Consider the following 15,972-nt stretch of genomic DNA (forward strand, 5'->3'; position numbering starts at 1 on the left):
AGAGCGTTACTCAGTGAAAGTATCTAACTCTAGGAGTAATGTTCCAAAACTGACAAAAAAAAAAGGTTTAAATACTTAACTTAATTATCATGATTTCAGCTAATGATTGGATTTTAATGTATTTGTAAATTTGGCTTTGGCACAAACTGATCAAAACTGTGTTTAACTTTTGAGTAAACTTGGTGATATAAAATGCGCACAGGATCACAGGATGATACATGATACAAAAGCAGGAGAGTGTGACGAGATGGTATCAGACCTGAGAGGAGAGCAGGGCCTGAGGCAGCAGGTCAGAGACATGGATGGAGACAGGAGGACCAGTCCAGTTACTCTGGGCAAACATGTGGAGGCAAGACACAGCCAGGGCCATCACTGCCAGCTCCCTGCAGCAGGACAGACAAAACACACACTGGACTCAGTGGACAGAAACACTGGAGAGACGTGATGATATCTAAAGATGCTTCAAGAATGAAAAAAAAAACATTCTAAAGGTATTATAGAAAAGCACAGTGACGTCTTTTTCTAGCTGTCACCTGAATCTCCAGGCAATTAGAGGGTTTTAAAAACAGGTAGCGAGCAGTGACATGCTTTGCTGCCTTTCTGTTAGACTGAGAAATTGATGGAAGGTGATAGAAGAGAGGAAAGGGATCCAGTCAGAGGAGGAGCAATATGTGCTGCATTCAACATTTGCTCATTGACACTTCTCCCCTGAGTGCGACAAGGAAGATGTTAAGCTGTCCCTATTAAAATTTAATCATTTACAACAAAGGCGGTGAAAAGAGAACAAACAAGCACCCCTGAGATCAGTTTTGTGCTACACTCCACTACTTTTACTGCCCAACCCACCTCATCAGGTCAATGTGGAGAGACACTACCCAGGCTAAAGACATTAAAACCCAATTATTCACAACGCCACATTTCATGTTACCATACATTTCATGTCTTAAGTCAACAGGGTATCTACCATCAACTGTAAAAATAATGGACACAATGGATGGATAAAATTACCTATAGCGACAAAAGAGTTTTTTGAATACACCATGTTGACTGTCTCTGTATGGAAGATTACAGAAATTGATGGAATTACTTTTTGAGGCTTCCAGTTGTCATAATTAAAAGCTAATTGGGAAAGCCACTGTGTTTTAATGGAGAGTGCACATGTATTCAAGGGCCTACCCTTACACCTCGTTTCCACTTGAGACTAGTGTCCGTAGATCTGTAAATACACCGATGATGCCCTTAGAGTCCAAGGAAAGGAAGTGCATTTCTTTATGGATGGATAGATCAGGTCTACCAACTGAAGTGAAGGAAATAGCCTGATAGCTAGTTAGCAGCCTGTCAGCTAAGCTAGTACACTGTCATATTGTCTCTCTGAAATCCACCACAAAAGTAAAAAATTTTTGAACTAACTCAAGACAAATTCTGGACCAAAATATTACGGAGGGAAGGAGTTTCGCAGGCACATCGGATATAACGGAGATTCCCAAAGGAATAAATGGACTTCTGGTTGATTCGTCTCCGCGTACATACTTAAGTGAAAATGAGGCATAATGGTGTGGTCACACCGAATGCAGAGCCAATATTCCCCTTGTGTTACCAATGCGAGTATTTCACAACTACCAAATATTCACCCTTAACAGCTAGCTCAAAAATCAGTGCTTCCTTGGTTCATAGTAAAGTACAACTGATAGCTGCAATCAAGAGATGTAAACACGGTGAACACGGAAGCTCCTTGTTCTTAAACAAGATGACAACACTCTTTATTGTTGTTCATATTATCAGCATATTGTCAGACATGAGTGAAATTAACACTGGCCATTATTTGCCTCCAGTTTACTTCCATTCAGTGAGCACACACTCAGACTCAGACACACACACACACAGACACGAAAATAAAAGTGTAAGGAGGCTCCATAGCCTCCTTACACAGGCACCCAGACTGTTGGATACTTATATCCATATATATAGCTTAAACCTTTGATGGTTACAGGAGTACACATTTACAAATTCTTTAATTCTACCAGCTACTAGGGGTGGGGAAAAAAAATGTAAACAGCCAACCCATAGTGTTATGATATTTTTGTGTGGCAATACCATATCGTCACACAGTGTCAAGTATCGTTTTTTTTGTTGTTGTTTTTTTATAAATTATTATTACAAATACAAATTAAATTCTAGTTAGCTTAATATTAAATATAATCAATTTCTTTTTCACTCCACTACATACATTTTGCTACAAATAAAATGACTTAAGTGAGATGAACAGACTGAAAACTTTCTCTTATTAGATAATACGTATGTTGACAAAATTTTCCTTCGAGGACATAATGTACGATTGAAAAAGGTAGTAAACTGCAAAATATAATATGTTTTACAGCAACACTCAGCATATCGCAGCACCTTTAAAATCGCAATAATATTGTATTGTGACCTAAGTATCCTGATAATATCGTATCGTGGAGCCTGTGGTGATTCCCACCCCTACCAGCTACCACAGTTAAAACATATTTGGGAAATCGTCCAGTTGATTTGATGGCTGGTGTCCTTTCCTGCTGTATTACCTGTTGTTCTGGTCGTCCTTGGTGCCAGAAGTAAGGTAAAGCAGGACCCGTTTCTCCAGGTGGGCCTCGATGTCCTTCCCCTCGCTGCAGCTGCCATCTCCAGTAAGCAGATCTAACACCTGGGGGCTCAGCAGGACCGCCTCGAAGTCCCCCTCCATCAAGGACTCCAGCAGAGAGCCCGCCTCTGGAAGAATAAATCTTTATTAGTGTGAGGTCACATGAAGCATGCCCTTACTCATTTGGTTATATTCATGGAGGCCACATGAAAATAATGTGATTACTCACAATGGCAACATACACCGATGAGCCAAAATATTAAAACCATTGACAGGTGAAGTGAGTATCACTGATCAGCTTGTTACCGTGCAATGTTTTGCTGGGAAATCTTGGGTCCTGGCATTCATGTGAATGCCACTTGACACGCACCACCCACCCAAACACTACTGATGACACAGCACCCCTTCAGTGGCAATGGCACTCCCCAATGGCAGTTGCCCCCCCAGCAGAACAATGCACTATGCCACACTGAAAAGACTGTTTATGAATGGCCCAAGGAATGTGACAAAGAGCTTGAAGTTGACTTGGACTCCAAATTCCCCAAATCCCACTTCGATCAAGCAGCTTCGAGACATAACAGTACCCAAGAGCCAAATCTGATCCATGGTCAGGCCTTCTTGGATCCGACTTGGCTCTGGCCTGTTGAGGTATGGACACAGGACTTCAAGGGTTGTTCTGTGTTGTCTGGCACCAGGACGTTGGCATGGAATTCTTTGAGTCCTGTGGGTTGTAAGGTGGGGTGCCAGTGCATCCCACAGATGATGATCAAATTGGGATCGGGAAAATTTGGCGGCTAGGTTGACGTTTTGAGCTCTGTCGGGATCTTCAGGCCATTCCTGATAGGTTTTTGCAGTGTTGAATGGCACTTAGTTCTGCTGGGGTTCACTGCATTCTGGAAGTGCCGTTGCCATGAGGGAGTTGTTCTAAGTCTACAACAGTGTTTGGGTGGGTGGAGCGTGTCAAGGGACATCCATATGAAGGCCAGAACCCAAGATTTCCCAGCAGAGCATTGCATTTAGAGCTGGGGCAAATTTGGTATTCATATTGTTTAAATTGCCTCATTAATCAAATAATGGAAAAATAATCAATAGTCGAAAAAATAATCGTTAAACTAATCGAAAAATTAAGTTAGATTAGTCAATTCAAAGTCTACCTGGTAAAGAGCTCAAGTGGATCAGCCTCATATTCTGCCCTCTACACGCCCACATTCAACCATAAATGGTCAATGCAAAGCACCTCATGAATGTTGATGCACAGAAATGAGCCTTCTCATCAGCGAGTCTTTACAGTGAATCATGGCAAAAACAGAATGTCACCACAGCATTTTTGTTTGCAGTAGGGATGCAGAACAATAGCAGCACGTCATCGGTATCAGCCAATACTGACTTTAAATGAACTGTCCAAATCGGCCAACATGCTTTTTCTTATTTTGCAGTGAATGAATAACATATATATAGAAAAATGTTCTATCTCATGTCTCCATCTGCTCGTGCTCACGATAAAAGTATGCATGCATAATATGATGTTAGTTCCACTACAGGAGAGACTTGATGATCACTAAAATTAGGTGGGGAAAAAAAATTGGATAAATCACTATCGGTTATCGGCCACATAGTTGTTATATATCGGCATATCCAATATTTGCAATAATAATCCAATATTGTGCATCCCTAGTTTGCAACAATCAGACTGCTTCACACCTCGCCAAAATGACTGCACAATTAATTTATTTATTTATTGAAGTTTTGTTGTGGGCTTTGTTAAACATTGCATGTTAATTTCAAAGTGAAAAGTTATGTTGTTTGTACGAAGATTACAGAGACCAGGTTGCATTTACACAATCCATATGTGCAGGAGGTGAAGATGTGTGGTGGTGAGGTAACTGGAGAAGGCAGAGTGTGTTGCAGATACCATAATGTCAGCAGTCATGTTCACTGCAGCAATTTTACACAGAAAGAATATGAAAACTAAGATTGTCCTTGGTGATGTATGTACAGTATCAGAATATATTGACAACTGCTGATGGTCTGTGCAGTTCTTCAATGTTATTTGATGCTATCTTGGATTTCTACAGCCAATGATGATAATTTCATCAGTTAGCATAGTTAACATTGAGGTGAAAAGGATTCAGTATATTCATTTTTATATTCATTCATTTAAAATCAGGGAAAGGCAAGCCAAACTTTCCTGAATCTTGCCACATCAATCAATTAATAAATCAATCAATCAGTCAAATCAAGTCATATAAGATAGTTTCAGTGAAATGCAATCCTGTTAGTTCCTAAAATGAAGGAACTACAATCACATTCAGTTTGTGTATAAAGCTGGATTTGTTTGCAATAGTGCAGTGTGAAATCAAAACTACAACTTAATTAAAGCCAAAGAAAACATCCGATATGTAATTACACCTTTAGTCTTGTTTGATTGCATCCTCCGGGACTTCATATCAAATTACATTGTTTATTATACAATAAAGCTTTGTACTGATTTGAAGGGGGACAAGGGTGTGTGTCAAAACAATTATGAAGTCCAAGTGGACAACAGTGGTGTTTGATTTTAATTGAGAGCGTTGAGAAAACTGCTGTGTTTATATAATTTGTCTAATGTCCCATGCAGCCTCCTGACAGATACTGGCAGGCACGGTTGAAGAAAACCGAGCTCTGTGCTCCGCCCCCAAGCTCTAGCCAACTTAACAATCCTTGTCTGATATTGTTTTGCAGCAATTTTTAATCTAACTCCATATTCTCATTAAGTCAATGAGCATATTGAAGCCTTCCCTGAAGATAAGCCGTACAACATGTGAACATTTGGCTAGCTGAGTATCCCACACTGTCGCACACTTAGTGTGTGTTGAGGAGGGCCAGCTAAGGAGGCTGATGGTGAGATGGTGAAAAACGTTGATTTATGAAAGGACAGAGGGCGGCTGCTGGGCCGCTGCTTCCCAACCAGAAATAATTGTGGTGTGCATGGTTCAACATCTCTCAGCCTTTCATTAGCTTTTTATTTGTGGAGAGAGACTGGCTTGGCTCATTAGCATTGATTGCTTTGTGTTCCCCCAGTGGAGAGAACAGAGAGAGAAAAGGGAAGGAGCTGCTGCTCTGAGCTGCATGATGAAGCCAGGCTAATGAGAGAAAACACTCCAAGTTGTCTCCATGCCAGTCCTCACACAAAATAAGGTGAGTACTGACAAAAGAAGCAATGTCAGCTTCAACCCTCTTCCATGATTGTCTTCCCTCTTCAAAAAAATCTCTACATCCAAGAGAACAGTATTCAGCCAATCTCCCGACAACTCTGCATGCCTCGAATGCTAAAACTACGCAATCTCTTTTGCTACTGAGGGAATTCAAGCAATTTCCTGCTGGCTGGGAGGATGAGGGCTGCTGCTGGACTTCACATAACAAACTACATCAGCTGCTGTTTTCTGAAATTGAACAGGCAAAAGCAAAATAAAGCTCCTCGAGTGAATTCTTTGGTTATTCTACAACTGACTATGATTTGACATTGTTAAAGCTAGGGTAAAGTTTGGTTCTGTTTTTAGGCAATCACATGGCCAATCAGAAGCCATTTCAGAGCAGAGGGTATTCCTATTGGCTGTTTTACAAATGCAGTGTACATGCACATCCCTTTGATGAAAGCATAGATGTATAATAAGAACTAGATACCAGACCGCCAGGGTGGCGGCAATTCAGTCCTGTGTTAATTGCTCAACTGATCAACAAACAAATAATGTTTCTAGCTTCTAGGTTTACTTCCACCGTATGCTGCCAACTAACTATGCGCAGTAGTGTTTCTACCACTGGCCCTGCCTGCAAGTTCCATAGACTTTATGTTGTGATGACATCACAGAAATTTAAAATTCTTTTCATGGATTGAGAGAAGTTTTACAAATATAAAACCTCCATGGATGAAAAAAAATCATAATGGAAATAGTCATTGACCTTGTTTGCAATTCGATGTGTCCCATCAATAGTTTTACAGACGTCTCTTTTACAATTATAGCCAATGGAGAAAATGCTTTTTGCACCAACCCAAAAAGGATGACAAGCTAAAAGTCTAAAGAAAGTAATAAAGATTCTGACAACAAACAAAATAAAACACGGCAATATTGGCAAAGTGTTTCAGAGGTGGAGAGAAAATATTGACAACAGAACCAGAACAGTAAAGCTGGTGATGGTTATTGATGGTTATCAGCTGTAGATTGTAGGAGACACTGTGTAACCTTACTTCTAGACTTGTCAAAGGTTTTAATACTGTTAATCACAGACTACTTCTGGATAAATTGGCCTTGCCAGGTTTTGATGAAGCATCCTTTAAATGGTTTCAGGATCTCTGATAGAACCCAGTGTATAAATGCTGCAGGAGTGCATTCAAATTTTTCTAAGAATAAAAAATGGTGCACCACAAGGTTCAATATTAGGTCCACTGTTGTTCACTTTGTATACAAATTATATCTGTGCTTCTGTAGAAAACTGTAAAGCACATTTTTATGCAATGACATGATTCTTTATGCTTGCACACCATCGATAGAGGAAGCTGTATCAAACCTTCAGTGTGCATTTGATTGCGTGCTGAAATCCTTAAAAAAAAAATCTTAGACTGATTTTAAATGAACCCAAAACTAAATTCATGTTATTCACAAGGTCAAGGAAGTGTGATCTTGTCACCTATTCCATCCGTTCCCTGAATGGCACCTACATTGAACATGTTACAGATTACTAATACCTTTGGCATTTGGCGAGATGACAAGCTTTCATTTAAAACAACATGGATGAGCTCACAAAGACAGTGAAAATTAGACTGGGTGCACTGTACAGATTTAAATCATGCTTCTCTTTAGAAAATAGAAGGATAATTATTCAATCTACTACTGACACAATGGCAGCTGGTTGGTAACAAATGATCTCGAATTACAAACAATAAACAAAAATATGTTTCTGAAAACATCTGAGGTGATAAAATAGCAATGTGGTAACATAATTAGCTGATCATTGATCAGCGCTGCCTACATTTAAGGATGGATCTCAGTTTTGTATGCCTCCATTTTCACTACACAGAATACAGCATGTCACCCACTTCCTGTTTACAAAATTTCACTTTTACAACTTATCAGGGCAGTAAAATATGTTTCTGAAGACGTTTAGGCAAGAAATAAACAATGCCGTAAAACTACTTTGGTATATTTGATAAGACCTGCATAGTTTTACCATTTAATGGGACTTTGGTCTGAGTTTGAGAGAGAAGAGGGGCAGCTCCCTCTCTTGATTGACTTCTATACTTATAGGAACTGTAGGGGGCGATGTGGTTTGGGGTAGAGTGAGTGCGTGGTGAGCAGGCAGAGTCTCGGTCAGAAGACATCAATAGTATGGAGTGAGGTCAAGGAGGAGGCAGGTTACGTTGCAACACAGCTTTTTTTTTTACTTGAATTAAATGTTTCTTTTCCTTGTTATTTATTTCTTGTGTCTGGGTATCTGTGTGCTGCATCTCTAACAATCAAACAAACTAATGAAATAAATCCTATTAATGCTGATGTTCCATATTCACTATTCAATCAATTCAACTTGGAAGTTGCCACAATGCACATGTACACCATATACAAACAACTAAAGAGGCCATAATAGCCAAAGTCAATCACAGGTAAATCAATGGTCAGGAGCAAACAATTCACAAGGCAGACGTGCACAAGAAGCAAACTACCTGCAATAGTATCAAGAGTAACCAAACTGATAAATTGAGACTCACGTTAACTGTGAAGACGCACACATCAAACACCGGACACACAAGGCTGCGGAGTGAAGGCAAGCAATGAGTGAGAGATGGGTGATCAAACAATTTATGGTCTCTGCCACTGCTACAGGGTTTCCTGGGCAGGTGAAGTCGGCGTGGTTTAGAAAGGTAGCCTGCAGTTTCACTCTGGCACTGTCACCCCTTGTGGGATGGTGAATTGGGAATAGGTAAAAACACATATAAATCAAAGGAGTTTTTCAATACTCTTTGTGTTCATGGTGGCGGCGTGATTGGCAAGCAATACAAAAATGCATTAGTACAATTTGTAGTTTGAGCAACAGCCCCAGAGCCAGCTCAAAATTGCTGGATTCACGTCATCCGGCAGTTTTTTAGCTAAGAGCACGTGCCTTTGTAGTGTCAATGCTATGAATTGTACAAATAGAGAAGCAAAATTTCAGACTCATTAAAGGCATTTGTGGTATTGCACACAGCTGTACGCACAGGAAATGATGGGAGTAGTTGTATAAAGAATGAAAGACAGGAGTTTGAGAGAAAGGTTAAAACTCTGCCTACTTTCACACCTTTGTACACGTTGCCAGTCACCTTGTTTGGGTTGTCTGTTTCTGTTGGCATTGGAAGGCAACTTGAGCAAAGGTACCACCAATTGGTTTTGCTCTGAGGAGCTCAGGTGCTAGGCCTACATATAAAAACTGTCAGGACGCTTTATCACTCTTTACCTCAATAGGCTCTCTACAAGTCACCTTTACTTTACTATGCTGTGCACCCACAACTTCAGACTCATCAGTGTCAGAGATGAGGTCACATGCTCACATTCAGACATGAAACCAGATTTCTGCCCCACTTAGGCACACCTGCAAGTCAGTCACATGATCCCCTTAACTGTATCCTTGGCTTTAATAAGCAACAGCAGTGTGACTAATGTTGTATGGAGGTGTGGAGATTTTCATCTCAGAGCTGATCTAATGAAACCCAGGGGCTGCCATAATCGCAAAGTGAGAAGGGAGGGGGAGAACAAGGAGGAAGAAGGGCTCTGGCTTTATGAGGGGGAAAATGAAAGCCTGAGGTATGGCCACATGTTTAATGACATTTCAGCCTCTCTTCAGGTCTGCCAATGAAATGGCAGCAATTATGGAAAACAAGACAGAAGCCCTCAAATTAGTCCATAATTCATTAAGGTTCAGGCAATGGAGACGAAGGAAGGGAAGGGGGGGGGGGGGGGGGGGGATCCTACTCACATGCACCAACATACTACCAACTCAAAGAGCAGAGATGCTCAGCACATAGGGAGTGATACTTCATCTTTTATTCAGGACACCATTACTAGATCTTAACTCAGCAAAAAGTGGTTTGCTGCTGTATTAATGTTCTGAATGCCGCATACAGAATCTTTAACTGTTGATAAATTGCCTTTAATGCATTGAAATAACACAGCTGCAGACTAGTTAATGTCACACACTGTATTTTTATGAGCTTCTTGATGCAAATGGTCACGGTTCAAAAAATATTAAGTTGACAAGCTTAAATTATTGATATGATGTGAATGAGAGCTTGGTTGAGAGAATTGACATGATGCGATCTAGAAAGAAGATTGGAACTAAAGAAACACTCAGTTCATTTATGCTTTTACAGTGGTGTCAGAGTGGACGTTCCTCCCTCACAAACTGTCTTTGACAAGTACTGGCAGCGACGTGCAGAGAGCACACAGACCAACATCAGCCAAGTTTAATTTAGGCCTGTCGTCAAGGTACTGAGAAAATTAACATGAATTAGTGACCGCTGGTATGACGTACCACTGGCAACGTCTGTCATTTTAACCACTGAAAATGACTCTGAGCACTGGCTAAAATGAAAAGCTCAAGCTGAACGTTTTCAACACTGCTCTCTAATTTATTATTAGCATCAAAGCTTAGTGAATGTGTGTATCTTTCCAACCTCAACAATATCAGAGATGGCAGAGAGCAATGCACCTGTGGAGATCACAACTCCAGTTGCAATTAAACTTTGTGATAGGGGAGGTTGAATGCCTCATGCAGTTGTCCGATCGGTCAAATGAAAAATAAAAGTGCAGAATGTAAGGTTTTCTGAAAATAAACTGCACATTGTATCACTGAAGCAAAGTCCTTCCAGCTGAGCTGCAAGTACAAGGCTGTCTCACCACCAGGCATCGACCAAGACTAATAAGAAAGATATGTCATAGAAGTTAACTCTTGAAGTCAAAAATGTCCTACACAACATTACATTACTAGCGTTTCATACCTCTGGAATGCTGAATGGAAGAGCCTTACTTTTTTGCCCAACAGCTAATGTTAGCTGTCCAGCTGTTCCAACATACAAGCATATCCCTATCAGAAGCTTTGTAATGCAACCGTGATCTGACTTTGTCACATCCAAAATTGTAAATCTGACGCTAAATATCTTCTGTGGTTATTTATTCATTCTTATTTCAGGCATCCACTAGCCGTGGTTCACGATGCCTTTAAGTCTGTCAACCAATAACAGGCTGTGTTCCTGACCTGAAGACCAATCAGAGGCTGTGTCCCTGATTGTGCGTCCCTGTTAAGAGAAGTTTGACATCAGGCACAGTCATTCAATGCAGCAGTAACGTAGTTGGAGGGACGAAGAACTACGGTCTATTTCTGTTTCAAAATATCACTTGAAACTCTGTAAAAACTTAAAATTAAGTTTTACAGAAGGACACCTGACAGATCTTTCATCAAATTATTGTTGGATAGTGACTGGCCCATTTCTAATTCAAGAACAATAAATTAGAGTTTTATGAGGTGCTGTCTTTGAACGGGTCTGCAGTCAAACTGGACTGTTCAGCTAGGTTTGGGCAGTATTACGGTATTAAGGTGTTTAGAGATCCCAACAGTATGATTTTCAATACTGTGAAAAGTACTGACACTCCTCTTTCTATGCCACGAGTATTGTCACAAATAACTTTATCACAAGAAAACTTCTTCCAGTAAAGAAAAACAGTTTATTAGCCACATGATTTTATTCAACTGCCAGTCCGCCACCATCTTCTGCATATCATCACCAACCAGCCCACTAATGTGTCAGTATATGTCGAGGCAATCACGTCCTCCAGCAAGAAACAGGGTTGGGCACTGAAAATGACAATATGACATAGTGCCAATATGGCACCGGTTCTTACACAACCGGTACCTACTGAACCCAATTACAATGCAAATTTCAGTGCGTCATTTCGGTGCCAGATTGTGTGTGTACTGCCTAGCGAGTGTATGGTTGAAGAAAAGAGCGTGTGTGCATGTGTGACTATTAAGTTAGACACAGTAGTGCCAGTGGCGTACAGTAGTTAAGTTGGGCCCCAGTAACAGATTCCGTATCAAAACAGCTAATATCACAAAAATACCAAATAAAAAAATGTTTTATTCCTTTTATTTATAGTTTAAATAGTTTATGTAAAACAAACCTACAATTTTATTATAGATTGATACTGACTATTTCACAAAAGAAAAAAAAAGAGTGACAGAGATGGGTTTGCCTTCTCCATATATAGCGGGCATGTGCTCAATTCTTGTGCTGCTGGATTTGAGTGTAGCCTTTGACACAATTGATCATGGCATTCTTTTAGATAGACTGAGGCACTGGGTGGGTGTATCTGGTACTGCCCTAAACTGGTTCGCTTCATACTTGTCAGACAGCAAGTTTTGTGTGTCCATTAAGAATGTCATGTCATCCATTTCCCATATCAAGTACAGTGTGCCTCAAGGGTCAATCCTTGGTCCTATCCTGTTTTCATTATACAAGCTCCCCCTTGGTGATGTTGTCCGCTGACATGGTGTTTATTTCCACTGTTATGCAGATGACACTCAGCTGTACCTCCCTCTTAAACCAACTGACAACAAAAGATAACCTTCCCCAAGCAAGAAGGGCACTTAGTTCTTTTTTTCATTATTTTGTGGACCATGAGTATTTAAACCCAGTACGACCTGTCTAAGCAGGTTAACTGCATATCAGTAACACACAATTGTAGGCCAGACAATATCATGCATGTTGCATTGACTTCCATCACCATTAGCTGAGCCTTACATGATTCTAAATCACAAATACCATCATATATCATACATCCCGTTGAAATGGTGTGAAAAAAATAGATACCACCCAAGCCTATAGAATTAGAATAGCCTATAAAATTGCGCCAAAGTTTAAACCACTGAGTAGCTAACGGTTCGGTTTGGGAAAAGGGACACAGTGAGACTACCGGTATTCAAAGCTGACAGCCCGGCGTCAGTTGACTGACAGAAGACACACACGCTATGCAAACAGGAGACACCTGAGACAGAGAGCGTGGTTTGACAGCACATTGTATAACGCAGTGTGGACTCCCGCTGTGGGGACCTCCTGCCAGCCGTGCCGGTGAGCTCCGGCTCAGTGCAGCTGCTGACAGATGTGAGCGGGACGCCGCTCGACACTGTGCAAGTGTTGGGAATAAAGATGTCACGTCAGACTCCGGTAGTAAAGTCTGTCAATATAAATCCAGGTACTCCGGTTGTCAGCACAAAGCCATGCAAAGCGATATAACAACGGATTTGACATGCGGCTAGTTCTCAGGCTTAACCTCCGTTAGCTAAAGCTCCATCTGAATTTCACTCTAACCCCCACCTTAGTGTTATTTTGAGATTGAGAAAATTAGACGAACTACAGCTGGCGCTTGCTAATGTTAAAATCACAAGTTGTCTTACTTAGTGATACGGATCTGGTTTCCCACGCGTGAGGCCAATTAATATTGCCGAAAATTTAATGGGGTCTGGCATGACGTTCAGACACGCGAGAGTGGCTCGTATCGTTGCTAACAGCTCGCTTAGCAGTGATTCAATTCATGTGAATTTCTTTTAGCTGGAGCGGAGCTGCGGGCATTACGTTAAAACGCTGTTATTACTAGCAAAGGCTAAACCATCACCGGGTAAAAGCCTCACGCTGCTGCGTTTAACATGAAATGTCACTTTCTTTAAGCGACCACAGTCTGCCATTGTAGCCATTTTTAAAGCGCTCATCACATAACGTAATCTGCTCGCCGAAGTGTTAACAGCTACGTGGTGGAATAATAAAACACAGCCTGGGGTCTCACCTGAAGTACTGAAAATACTCTGCTTCCATTCCGCTGCCTCGCTGGGTGTTAAAAAGCCTCGGAGGACGGGGATCTCTACGTCCAGCGGCATTGTAACGCCTCTGCTCCCTGTTATAGTGACGGGGGAAGCGTCTGTCTTCAGTCCGGACTGACGGAGATCAAAAACGGCGATTAATCGCTTTATGAATGAGCCTAGTCGGTGTTTCTCAGTCAGAGATAAAATGTTTATTTCCACCCATGTGGTGCAAGCGGCATCAGTGAGCAGCCATGACAGATGCGCATTGCATTGTGGGAGAACTAATCAAATGAAGACTACACAGGGATGATGGCTGTTGGGAGGAGTTTGTCTTCGGGACTTTCTGTCAGAAAGCCTCTTCTCAGTTACTTTAGGAAGAAGATCACGCTTTGGGTTAAAATGAATGGATTTCTGCCAGAAAGGGCTTCTGTCAGGCTCCTCCCATCTGCTGGACGTTAGGTAGCCTAGTTTCAAAGATGTGGACGCGATGTTGCATTTCCCACCTTAACGCCCGTTCACTGCAGTTACTGCTGGCTCTGTTTAACAGCATGTTACTGTACTGATGGTTGATGTATCTGCCTGTCCCAACCAACAAATATGACATTATGAAACCATATACATTTTTTACCAACATACAAGGAAGAAAATTTTATTGCTAAATTTAAAATAATAACTAACTAACAGATGTATGATGTAGCCGAGTGCTTTATAAAGAAATCCATGAGAAAAGTATGTGATTTGACAGAATTTCAAAAAAAAAAAAAAAAGTATTCAAACATTAAGGACAATACATGTGAATCCAGGGACGGCCCTAGCACATTTGGTGCCCTAGGCAAGCCCCCCACCCCACCCCATGTTTGCTGCAGCTCAACAGTCAACACGTTTATTGCCAAAATACAAATAAACAACCCATCTAACAATAAAAACTAAGATAAAGATATGTGCTAATTTGCGTTCAGTAACAAGTTGTACATGTGACATAACAATCATATAAATCGTTTATCAATTTAAAAAATGACAAATTAACTTGTTCAGAAGAATAAACAATAAAATATGACACTGCAAAATAATAATAAATATGAGCAATGCTAATGGTACGATAGGGGTGCACTTTTCTGCTACCTCTACCATTGAACGATGATTCTAGCGCATGTGTAACATAGTTAAAAAAGGTTAATGTTAAAATTTATGGTTTAATTCCGCTAAATGGGACAACAGCGTCATCTGCTGTTACGTGCAGTCAGCAGTAGTAGCAAAGGATTATGGGTCACACTTCAAAGAAATGGATGATCTGCGTGAATGTCTGTGGACAAAGTAATATTAACTAACTTCTAAAAGCACCTAAAACTTAAGCTGACTGTATTTTGTTTGATATTATTGGTCTAATGTTGATTTCGGCATATTTATATTAAGTCAGCTGTAGGTTTCCATGTGTTTTATTGTTGGTAAAAATTATTCCTCGGGCATCGCTAGCTAAAAGTAACATCTTTTCAGAGAGAGCACCTGCTGTGTCCACAAGCAATAATGATTTTTCTCTATCGTCCATTGTTTTGACTGCAGGTATGTGTGTGTACCAAAATGTTTTATAGTGTTGTTGTTATATATTTTATGGAGTGTGGCAATGTTGGAAAAATGCCAGTTGAGGTTATTTAATTGTTAAAACATGTAAAACAAACTAAAAAAAAAGGGTGGCAGTCCAGATTATGAAATCTATTGTATATTTTTGTGTTAACATTTTATTTTTGTTTATTGTATATATTTTTTAATAAATGTAAACGTGAAATTTTTTTAAATCTGAATAAGCAGAAATTCCATAAAAGAGAAACTGATGATCTGCATTGAGAGAGAGCACGTACTGTGTCCACAAGCGATGATGATTTTGCTCTATTGTTCTGTTTTGACTGCAGATAAACTAAACCTGAACTGTGACAACCCAGACCAGCTCTCAGAGGTTTATTCAAGAGAGGACATCCCACACAGAGGTCACACATTTTGATTAATTTATTTTTTGTATAGCTTTTGTATTGTTAGTTTGTTTTTATACATATATATTAGTTTATTGCATTTCTATTTCTGTTATCACTTTCACATCTTCTTTCCTATTGTTACAGGTTGTGGGAGGGGGGAGGGTGTGGCTGTTGTTCAATGTGTTGCCCTGTAACTATGGCAAAACTTCAATAAAAATATATTCAAAATTAACAATAATAATGATTATAAAAATATTATTATAATAGCCTAATAGTAATAGTATTAGTATAGATGAAGGCGTTCTTAGCATTCGTCTATACTGCCTATGCCACTGGCCGGCCCTGTCTGGACCTTTAGAGGAGTATAATGTCACAACCCTGCTCAAGGCTGGACTTGAAACTTAGGTACTTAGCACCAAATTCCAGGCCCTATGCATGAGTAGTCCCTGCATTCCCCTCCTCTCTTCATCAGTGTCTCTCACACTGATTTTTTTTTTATTTTTTACAAAGTCATATTGCTTTCTGTTGCCT

The 15,972-nt window shown here is 40.3% G+C and overlaps 1 protein-coding gene across 1 annotated transcript in view; it reads right to left on the reverse strand.

Annotated features, from left to right (window-relative positions):
• The window catches only part of ttc27 (tetratricopeptide repeat domain 27), a 116,895-nt gene extending 103,154 nt beyond the window's left edge, over positions 1 to 13,741 (reverse strand). Inside the window, exons 1-3 of the mRNA XM_050071468.1 lie at positions 13,459 to 13,741; positions 2,562 to 2,745; positions 260 to 383 (exon numbers count right to left, since the gene is read on the reverse strand). Of these exons, the coding sequence (XP_049927425.1) occupies positions 260 to 383; positions 2,562 to 2,745; positions 13,459 to 13,549 (399 nt within the window). The 5' untranslated portion in view covers positions 13,550 to 13,741. The remainder of the gene's footprint in view (positions 1 to 259; positions 384 to 2,561; positions 2,746 to 13,458) is intronic.
• Positions 13,742 to 15,972: the final 2,231 nt, after the last annotated feature.

This window comes from Epinephelus moara, chromosome 19 (genome assembly GCF_006386435.1).
Source record: "Epinephelus moara isolate mb chromosome 19, YSFRI_EMoa_1.0, whole genome shotgun sequence".
In the NCBI taxonomy this organism is placed as follows: domain Eukaryota; kingdom Metazoa; phylum Chordata; class Actinopteri; order Perciformes; family Serranidae; genus Epinephelus; species Epinephelus moara.